General features: G+C 46.4%; 1 protein-coding gene across 3 annotated transcripts in view; it reads left to right on the forward strand.

Annotated features, from left to right (window-relative positions):
- FER (FER tyrosine kinase) overlaps positions 1-10,297 on the forward strand; it is a 467,773-nt gene extending 457,476 nt beyond the window's left edge. For all 3 annotated transcript variants that reach the window (XM_061424535.1, XM_061424536.1, XM_061424537.1), the window contains one exon: positions 1,312-10,297. In XM_061424535.1, coding sequence (XP_061280519.1) covers positions 1,312-1,454 — 143 coding nt within the window. In that variant the 3' untranslated portion in view covers positions 1,455-10,297. The remainder of the gene's footprint in view (positions 1-1,311) is intronic.
- The last annotated feature ends 1,039 nt before the right edge of the window (positions 10,298-11,336 follow it).

Raw genomic sequence — 11,336 nt, forward strand, 5'->3', positions numbered from 1 at the left:
GCAGTGTTCACGCCGACACTGGGGCAGGCTGAGGCTGCGTCTGCATTTCCCGGGCAGAGGAAGGTGGTGCTGTTTGGGTGCGTGATAGACACAAGTGTATGTGTGTGTTTAGTCACTCAGACGTGTCCGACTCTGCGACCCCATGGACTGTAGCCCACCAGGCTCCTCTGTGCATGGGATTTCAAAGGCAAGAATACTGGTTGGGTTGCTGTTTCCTTCTCCAGGGGATCTTCCCAATCCAGGCATCGAAGCCAGGTCTCCTGCTTGGCAGGTGGATTCTTTATCACGAGCTATCAGCAAAGCCCAATCGAAAAGGTGTTGGTACATCTACTTTTGAACCTGAAGGATGGTGCGGATCTTACACAACAAAAACCAACCACAAAGCCTTTGAAACATCCAGCGCCTTGGAAATAGAAGGCTCTAGGCTCTTCTTCCACTGCCTGTGCCTAGCACAACCTCTGCAAGGCTGTGCCATTCACTCTCTTCCAGGGAAACAGTTAAGAGGCTCAGGAACAGTACCTGTTCTATGCCAAATAAACACTGTTAATGTCCCTACTAATTGAAAGGTAGTTAGATTTCAGGAAGAAGTTGACAGTCTTGTAACAGTTCTAAAGGAACCCCGTGGTATTCTCAGACCAAAGGCAGGCCTGAGCATGTGATGCTGACACCCTCGCGTGGACCTGTGTGTCCACGGCTTTCGACAAATGCCAGCGCCCTAGCTTCAGGCCCCCCGCGGGGGCATGGTCGTAGGGTTGGGGGCAGGAGGGTGATTTGCCAGCGTCCTTCATAATGCTGAGGACATGCGCACAGGCACACACATCCCACCCAGCACCCTGCTGGGACACTGCCTGGTGACTCTGAATTAAAGATTCTTCTCAGCTGTAAAGCAATATGACTTGTATTCATGCTTGTTTCACTTTTGAGGTAATGTTTCTAAATCCTCATCCTCTCTTCACCTTCAGAAACCTGAGCTGAAAGGTGATTAAAAAAAAAAAAAAAACCGCCCATAGCATCTATAAGCTAACACTTAGAGCAGCTAAAACATGCACTTGTATGTAAGTTTCTCACATCAGGCTTTGTTCATTTGGCACAAACACAAAATGGGTTCGTGGCACTAGAAGGTAATGATGTTGCTCTGTGCTATTAAAACCGGCGTTACTTACAGGAAAAAAAATCAGCCTGCCCTAAAATGGCATTTTTGTTTCTGTTAACCGACAACATACGGTACTGCAAACTGCGCGATGCCCTGTGTGAACAGTGGTGTCTGGCTATCCCCGTCCTAAATTCTCTGTCCTTCTCTCGTGTCTTCAGGATACCGGATGTCAGCCCCTCAGCACTGTCCAGAGGAAATATTTAAAATCATGATGAAGTGTTGGGATTATAAACCTGAAAACCGCCCCAAGTTCAGTGAACTTCAGAAAGAGCTCGCGGTCATCAAGAAGAAGATCACGTAGTGACGGAGCAGCGTGGACGCGGCCTCTCCTCCCGCAGAGTAATACTGTTCTCCTTGTTAACCATGAGTGTATACCGTGTTGTGTGCAACCGTCTTCTAAGGTTACTTTTTTATTAACTTTTTTAAAATATGTACTGTTTAAGGGGGAAAAAAAAAAAAAGGCAAAGGCATTGAAGCGCAGTCCTTGCATGGGCGCTCCTAGCTCAGCCCCGCGGGAGTGGACAGGCTCGGGCTCCAGCGTGCCGGAGCCCGCCCGTCCTGCCCTCACCGGGCGCTACGGTGCTCCGCAGGGCCGCTTTCCTCCAGGCCCGGCTCCCCGCTGCCGCCCCGGCTGCGGACCCCGCTCCGTCCGTGCGTGCGCCGCCCGGCACGCCGTGTCCGCGAGGCACGTCCCGACCAAAGTCAGCTTTCTGCGCCGCCAGGGCAGGAGCATGATGGTAAATATCACTTCACACAGAACTGTTCAGACCTCCCCAGGGTCTTCTCTCCTTTCTCGCCAGAAATAAGCATAAGAACCCTCCCGTTTCTTCCTCCGAGTAAGGCTGTGGTTTCCCTCCTGTTTTGTCGGGGATGGTGGCTGGAGTCCCCTCACAGAGCTGGCAGTTGAGGCCGCGGCTTTTAGAGGCCGTTTTGGACGGCTGTGACCTGTGGCAGAGTCGTGCCTCCACACACACACACAGACACTCACACACACACACAGACATGCACACGTTATGATCTGAATTCATGAGCAAGGTTCTGAGAAATGCTTTCAGGAGCTCTTAGATACAGCCCTCTCGGCAACCAGAAATTGTTTAGGGAAGCTCCAAAGCACAAGTCCACGAAAGTCACAGCGCCTTTGAAGCGCCTTGATTTGAGAGGAGACATCTCGGAATGCAGTTCCTTTCATCCATGCCACTTTCCAGGGCTGTCCGAACTGAATGGTCCTAGTTCATAAACACATTCCTGTGTGTGCACCCGTGGGCATGTGTGCACGCTCACCCCCCCAACACACACACAGATGATACCAGGAAGTCAGGCAGGTGTGAATTTGGAGCGAACAGCTCTGAAGTCCAATGAGCATTATCAAGGAGGAAGCTGTAGAGGCGGCCCTGCTTTGTCCACTCTCTGTTCATTTACTCTCACACGGCTACCTGGGAACTCTTACCGTTAGCTGACAGCTGTGAGCGCGGTGGAGATGCGTCACGGGGAAACGCTGCCGAGTTCAAACTAGGATTCTCTTCAGCTGACTCTTAGCCGCATCCAGGGAACTTACCCCATCCCATGTTCTGTATATAGTTGCCTCAGGAAACACGTGTGTGTGAGAGACAGTCACGCTCAGGGGTAAATGTGCCTGGGAGCTTTTAGTGCGTGCTCCAGCCTGTGTCCAGATGCACAGCAGTAATCATTTGGTCTGCGTTCAGTGCAGGCGCTTATGGGATGGAAATGCCTCCTGCCCCATCCACCCGCTTGCTGCCTGGGAATATCACTGCACACGGAATAATGGTGAAGAGAAAAGGGGCTGTGTGTGTGAATTTCATACATGTTTCATGATTACCACATCTGGACTAAAATGAAAGCATAATAAACTTGCCCTCAAAAATAATGCAGTATACTAGGCAACTTCTTTTAAAAGCAGCTTTGTTTCCCTTCTGTCAAATATGACGAGTAAGTGAAACCTTCTTTTGATGGCATAAACTGCGGTAGATCACAGGACAGACTCAAGATTAAGAGCTCTGCTCTACACTCACTTGCCAGCTTTCAAAAGCAAGAATAAAATAGGGACCTTTCTGCCCTTTGCCAATGCTTCCAAGTGCACTTCTGTAGCATTCTTTATTAAAACAAAACAAAACAGCCTCCCATCACTTAGCAGCCCCAAAGCTTAGCTCTCAGCAAAGAGAATGAAGGTTTGGGCTTTAATTTTGTGAACAAGACCTGAAGCTTAATCTTTGCATTCTGGTAGAAAGAACGAACACGGCTTTGATATTTCACTCATCCAGGCCGTTAGAATTTACAATTCACGTCATAACTCTATGCTTAAATTAAAGAAGCTTTTCCTAACATAATGACATCTGCAGCATTTAAATTCTATCTTATTCTGTGTCCCAAAGCAGGCTGTGGTGTAGTTCAGGATTAATAACTTCTTTCAGGGTCATATCAGTTGTATAGACTATTCAGTTTAATATAGGCGCATGCATTAAGAAAAACTTATGCAAACCATTTTTTTTTACCATTAATTTTGTTGTGCTTGAAGCATAATTTATTCATCCCTTCTGTCACTGATAATTATTGGAATTATGTACTTTAGGAGGCTAATCCATACCCAGAAAGCTCACATGCAAATACTCCTCTGAATTTGCAAGTTGATGTAGGGAAAGAAGCTTCAGAAACATACAACATAGACTTGTTTAGTAAGAAAACAGTGGTAACCAAAACTGCCACTGGTCTGAATGTAATCCAGCCAGGTCACAAATCTTTGTGTTGTGAATGGGTTTTTAAAGTGTGGCATCTCTTCTCCTGTTCCGTTTCTGTCGTCATTCCTTAAATTTATGACTACAGAGTAGGGGGCAGGTGAGCCTGGGCAGCTGGATCCTCCCCTGCATTTTTCTGTCTTGAGTCACCAAGGAACCTGTATGAGAAATAGACAGGTAGGTCATCATTTTTCAAGGAAAGAAATCTTTTATTGTCGGGTAGGCATTTATTATCAACACTAGAAACCTAAACTTATTTTGTGTTCCACGTAACCTAAGGTTACTTCCCAAAGCCGATATTCTCTTTCTCTTCTAGGAAATAATAATAAAGGGTGTGAATAGGCTTAGTTTAGATGCTCAAACCCGGAGGTTTCATTTCAGTCCATTCTGTCACTGGGTCTCCAGTGACAGGTCTCATGTAAACATTTCTCTTTTATCTCCCAAACTTAATAGTCAATATAGTTCTTCATCCATAATCCACCATTCTATCACAAATACTCTATTATTGAAGCCTCTCACTAGCATTATCAGTGTAGAACATGAGTCTGATTGTTTCAGCCAGTTTTCATATTTCACAACTTTTTTCATTTGAGGGTCGTTTTTCAAAGAAAAGAAAGTGTCCGGTCATTGAAACAGTCTTCATTTCCTTTAAACCACAGTACGATTTTCTTGCGTATGTGTAACTCGTGTTTCAGTTGTGCCGTATGGTCTTACATAAAGCTTGGCCGATACCACTAACATAGCTATAGCTTCACAACTCCGGTGTGACGCGTGTCACGAAGGAAGTGTTTTAGTTACATGCCGCACACTGAGGACCTTACAGTGGGGTAAACAGAAACGGCAGCGCAGAAGGTCCTGTCGAGGCCGTCCTTCAGTCTCCTCGGTCACACCGCCCCCTAGTTTATTCCCGTGAGTCGGGGCGGCCTGAGAGCCTTCCTGAGTGTGCCCTTAACTTAAGGTTAAGTTGTTTGCCTTAACCTTCCTTTTACATATGCGTACTCCCCCATCACAAGATTGGTATTTTAGATGTTTCTTATCAACAGAATTGACTGTCTGTAAACACTGTTCTGAGTCACATGGAGACTAATTTTTGTATTTAGAAGGTCACAGCCCTCACTCAAACAGAATATATGTAAAATACAAAAGACAACAAAGGGGCAGATAACTGCAAAAGACACGGTTTCTTTATGTGTTCATATGTTAATTAAAGGAAAAAGATTTTATATGAAAATGAGTTTATATTATACTTCCATTATACTATTAAGTTAGCATGAAAGTTTACCATTAAAATAAAGTGTTACCTCTTTTATTACTAACTCTGATTTGCTTATAAATACCAGAAAAATTTTTATTAAATATTTTAGTTTTATTTATTTTCTCTCTTTTGAGTTTCATATCAAGTCTGAATACTGTATTATTTGGGAGGATCCAAAACCACATCTTAATTTCTGCCAAAGAAAATACACTGATTTAAAAGTCAGGATTTCACGTACCATGATTACCTACTTGAAGGAGATACTGGTACAGTTGCAGAGTCCCATAAAATTCTCCTTTAGAAGGTGATGCTATAATACAGAAGGTGTGTAAACTATATGTCTCAGTCATAATTCGATTTAAGGAAATATTGATTACCCCTTTGAAACCATCCTACTGCCTCATGCTGATTCAAAGGTTACCTTCTGAATTGTTAAGTGTAGACATTAAAACTCACTTAGCTGCCTAGTAAGGACTGAGATTCTTAGGTGGGAGGAAAACCCTACTGTACTAAATTCCTGATCACTTTAAATTGTGGAGAAGTGATGAGCATAGGCTTCAGCGCCTCTGCTAATTAGGCGCCAAGGCGAGCGTGTGCAAAGGAGGAAGAGAAAGATTCTTCCGCAGCAGGAAGATGCAGCCCATACGGAGATTGTCGGTTAGTTAAAGCGGAACCAAGACTCTGACGGTGTCGCCGGGGGGCCTGAGGAGGGCAGGGCCAGCAGGGCAGCGCCTTCCCTACGCAAAGTTTAGCAGAAGCAAAGAGGTCACCCGCCAGCATGGGGCCTTCGTGCTGGCGAGCCAGCCCCTCTCCCGTCCACCGGAGCGGTCTCCCGTCCCTCGCTGCGAGCCTATGCCGTGCTGGCTGACACACGCTCACGGTCTGGCCGGCTCGCAGATTTGGCCACGTGTGTTCAGACTCATCAAAGTCTCTCTATGTGTGTTAGTTATCTTGTTTCGTAAACTCAATCTCTGATTATTAACACCTTACTAGAAATCTGGTTGCAGCGGGGCCGGTCAGGTAGAAGGGAGAGCATGCTGAGATCAACGCTGCTTCACCTTGTGGTGGATGTTAACTCGTGGGCTCCGAGAGGCACCCCAGAGACACCTTCTGGGGATGAGCTCCGCTCTGGGAAAGCGTGCAGTCCAGCAGGGCAGGAGGAAAATGACCACTGAATAGCAGTGGTCCTTGTCTTTACACTGGTGGCGTGGGAGGGAAAGCAACTGGGGCACCGTCCTAAAGCCCATCTCTGCAGAGCCTGGCCAGCCAAGGTCAGACACGGAAGGCAGAGCAGAGACACCGGGAAGGAAGACCGAAGGGCAGAAAGCCATCACAGAGAACCAGCGCGGTGACTCAGGGGCTCACCCGCCAGCAAATACATGCAGCATCAGTGAGGGAGGGCAGCCCTCAAGGGGAGTTTTGAGCTGCTTCCCGCTGTATGTTACTAAACTCATGTAGGTCTCAACTCCCTGCGACATTTCTTAAAGGACAGAGTCAGCCGTTGATCTGATTTTCTCTGCGTTCCCTGTACTCAAGAGCAAGCAACCGCTGCGTGGTTCTTCTGGAAGACGGCAGACACGAGAGGTTCAGCCCACCTCTTAAGCAGCGAGGAGCTCAAGGTGGTACACGTGTGGCTGAGGGGGTCAGCACTGGAGAAGAGCGCCCACGTTGTATTTTATGCAAGAAAAGATCCCTCCTGAGGGGCTCCTGCTTGCAATGTAAACAGATTTCCGCTTCCCTCCTTGCCAGCAGGCTTGTAGGAGCTTCCAAAGAAGAACGTTTAGGAGTCACTAAAAAGATTCACATCTTGAATTCAGACATTACCTTCCCAAACGTCACCGCTGAAGTCAGAAGATATGAGTGTTCTACGGGGGAATGAAATGTTCTCAGTAATGGCAATGACCCCGGCAGCAGCAATTTGTAATTTGTAATAAGGTAGCAGCCTTACCCATTCGGGAGCTTTTTCTCAATATCTGCCACGTCAGGTTCAAGGAAGCCTGCTGGGTGCTAGTTTGTCTGTTTTCTTTCTTTTCTTTTTTTCTTTCTGGTTGGTACTGATTTTTTTTCTCTCATACTCAGTTTCTTAATCTTTTTAACGAAACAGAAGAGCCTTCTCTCATCAGCTTTTATCAGACAGTGTCTTCATCGGCTTAGACCGAAGAGCTCTGGTGCTCAGGGTCCCTCCCAGGGAGCTCCCAGGCATCCACCCACCAGGCCGACTGCACACGCTCTGCGAGAGGCCCTGGGGCAGATGCAGCTGGGAACACCGAGAGGCCATGTCATGGTCTCTGGAGGACACAGGACGACTGGGTGGTTGTGTGCGTGACCACTGTCAGCTCTTGGGAGATGGTCCCAGGACAGAAGGACCACCTTCCCCAGGCAGACGCGCCCTGGGAAGCAGCCTGCTGACTTGGCCGAGGAAGCTCGTTAGGTGACCTAACACCTCCAGAGAAATGTCAAAACACTAGTGGCTGTTTTCAACCTCTGGAGGTTTCAGTTTTCCCACTCCACTCTTCTCTGCCAGGAAGTTTCATTGTTTCCCTCACTCTCCTCTTGTCAGTAAATGTCTGAAAGTATTTTGGTTGTACAATGTCAAAGAGTTTTTTCATCACTTCAGGAAAGAGGGTAGCAAGTATGAAGACTCCAGTTTAAAAAAAGGCATCCACCTAGAGACTCAGACCCCAAAGCACCATAGTGTTGCAACCAAGCTCTGCCTTCCAGGTTCTCCCAGAGCAGTACTCTTCTCCAAAGCCAAACATCACTGTCCTGGCTGTCGACAACATCTTAGAATGAGCACCTTCCAGAATCTATCCAAAGCAGATTCTAAAATGACACACTAAGAAACAAGATTTCAACAATTAAAGTGATAACAGAAACACTATTTTCATCTCTCTGTACTCAGTTAAAACACCCATGAGAAAACTGGAACCATCCAGGCAGTTCATCTTAGCAGCAGTTAGTGTCTTATTTTGAAAGAATAGGACGGATGTCAGTGGGAAATAGCAGTGTTCTGAGCAACACAGGATGAGTATAAGATGGCCGTTAAAAACCCTAAATCCCAATTCCCACATTAAAACAGCAAAAATCTGAGGATGAAAAATGAAATTGTTTCTAAACTTACTAATTTTCTTCATGTCAAATTGTACAACCTTGGTGGGGGTTATCTTTTGGGTTACCTGAAAGATATTTGTGAAGCAAAAAATTAAATCCCCTCCCTCCAACCCCTGATAGGAACTTAAATTTCTAAGTGCCCTGGATTCAGAAACTTAAGGGCTAAGAGGGAATCTGGAATGTTATTACTGAGATCCCAGGCAAGAGGACCATCCTGGCAGTTTTGCAAGCTTGTTAATCCATGTTTTTGTTTTTTCAAACATGAAGACAGTGGGGTGGGGGGTGGGGGGCAAAATACTATTACCTAGAAATTTTCCTTCGGCAAATAGTTTGACTTGGTAGAAATAAACTTCCTTGCCTGCTATTAAGAAATGCCCAACTATTGTAAATAAGTGCAGAGGGCATGGTGCCCACAGCCACGCTTACTACTACTGTGAATGTTTTCCCCTAATCCAAAGCATAGTAGGTATTATATTTAGATGACAAGATGCTATGGCGGCCCATTCCCTGCTGGTCTGATTGCTTTGTGGAAGACCAATTCCAACAGAAATGAACTTACTTGCCATGATTTCTCCTTTGATCCTAGGCCTTTCACGCTTGAAATGCACAGAAAATATACATGTTTTAATGGAATTCACTGTCTTTGACTTTCCTGTCAAAGAGATTGGTTCCAGAAGGCTCACCTGATTCCCCATAACAAGTATGTTTTATAATCCCCTGTGATTCTAAATCCAATCCCAGCTATAGGTTTTGAGCATCAAATCAAAATCAAAGATAAAGGGGAACTGCTAGACAGGGGTTTTGGTTATTTCAGATTCATGACCAAAGTGGCCAGAAAACATGAAACTCCCTCTTGCTTGATGACCATTTCACCATATGAAGTGTCAGTTACCCCATGCCGTCCTGCGACAGAACCAGACTCTCACCATGGACCACTGGCCGTTTTCCTTCTGCATTGAGGTTTCCTACTGAAACAGCTTCACTAGTCAGAGGCGTATAGATGTTATGTTTACTTTATGCTAAATATATTAAAGCAGACAGCCTGCTTAAGTAACATGAATCCAGCAGGGCTTGGTGGTGGTGTGAGTTCTGTTGACTTTACAGTATGGTTTCTTGGTGTTTTCTCTTGGTTTGGTCTGGTGGGTGCCCTGGAAGATCGGACCTCTCTGAAGTCATAGCCATACAACCACATAGGTTTAGGAAAAGCCATATAAATACAGGAGAATCAGGTCGAGTTGTCACAGTCCCGGGAACAGCCCTGACTTCTTCAGGGAGCGCAAGCACACAGGAAGCAAAGACAAAATGTATAGACGTTTTCTGGGCCGTTGGGCGGTGGCACTCTGGCCCAAGCTGGACAGCCCCTGGCGCGGGCCGCAGCGAGTGCAGCAGAAACGTGCCTTTCTGGGTTGCTTCTGCTCCCTTGTGTTAGAAGACGAGGGTGGGGTGGTGCGGTGGGGACGGGCCTGCCCTCGGCCCCCCACGGGATGGGCCTCCCGCCGGGAAGCCTTGTTTTGAGCTGGGTGCTCTGGGCTACGGCTTCCTTTCAGTGCCAATGTTGTCAAGTTAAAGCACCTGTAATCTTCTGTTGTTATTTTAAAATAATATATTTGTGAAGCAGATTAAAGAAACACTGGAAATAGGGTGCCTCTCATTAAAAGCTCAAGTGTAAGACACACAAGCAAGGCCTTTGGTGAGTTTGTCTGTCTTTGTAAAACAAGTCTGAAAGTGAAAGATGGATATCTGGGTGGGTAGCTGTCTTGTTTTTTACCGTGTTTAATGCGGATCTGTATTTAACACTTATTTATTTGTCAGTTTTACATTCAGAAGAAATACACTTTGGCTAACATTGTAGGATGTTTTTAAATTGTTTTCTACTTTTTTAAAACATAATTTCATCGTTTTTGTACACGTAGATCATTTTTGAACAGCCCCTTTTTCCTTTCCAATAGACCAATTACCGCTCATAGATCGGTGGGACTTTTTTTTAAACTGTATCCTTATAATAAATGTAAAATATTTGTAGCAAACTGTGCCTTGTCTTGTTTAATCTTTCCATCGTGTTTATGTTTCTCTTCCTATTCCATATAAATGTTCTCTAAGCAGAAGAAAAGGGAGGGGAGGTTTCCATGGTAACTGGCCTCCTAGGGACGAATAGTGCTCAAGAAATTATTAGCTTTCAGTTTTTCTGAAATGAAGACTATGCGTTCCGATGACAATGGGCATGTGTTGCTTCCAGTCTGATCACTGCTTCCTCTGTTTAGAAATCGAAACTGAAGTTCAAGTCCCATTTCTCCGTGCGGACTGGCTGTTTGCCAGGGTTTCTGCAGCTGTTGCGTCGTAGCAGGATTTGTTTAGACATAACGAGGATTCAGGGGAGAAAGGTGGCTGAGAGGGATGTTTGGAAAGAGACTGTGCACGCCGCTGCTGCATGGCGGTTACCCGGATGCACCTTTGACGGCTCGCGTTCGGGGCTGAGCGGGTCACGGAGCCAATATTCTGGACTTCTGTTTCCCCTTCAGTCAGCAAATCGATATCTTTCTAAAACGCAGGCTGTGGTATTTACACGGGTTCCCCTGCGTTACACCAGGCCCTGCCCCCTCCTCTTGTATTGGGAAGGGCAAGCACAGCCCTCTCAGAAACCCATGTTTCCCTCGGGGATGGGGAGGTGGGGGTGTGCAGCCACCCCAGCCTCTTGGGCCGACAGAGGCCCCGCGGCCCGCTCCGAGCCGTCTGCGTGTTTGTGGCCCTGGTGAATCCTTCCACCGCAGCTCCTGACCGTCTGTCTGCGATGGCGTTCTCGTCTCCGGCAGGTTTGACTTCTGACGCAACACCCAACAACCCTGTGCTGTTAGACTTAAGTTGAATAGGACCAGGTGCATCCGTCACCAGGGGATGTCGGCTGTAGGACGGGAGCCCCACTCCCAGTTCAGATGGACAGCGTCTCTGAAATTCCCTGCACTTCTTAACACCCTACCCTTCACCGTACCTCCCTCTCTGGATAACGATTTCTTCAGATGGTGGTAATGTGTGAAAAAACATGGATGGAAGAATTCGTTTCTGTTAATTA

Source organism: Bos javanicus, chromosome 7 (assembly GCF_032452875.1).
Source record: "Bos javanicus breed banteng chromosome 7, ARS-OSU_banteng_1.0, whole genome shotgun sequence".
Lineage (NCBI taxonomy): Eukaryota > Metazoa > Chordata > Mammalia > Artiodactyla > Bovidae > Bos > Bos javanicus.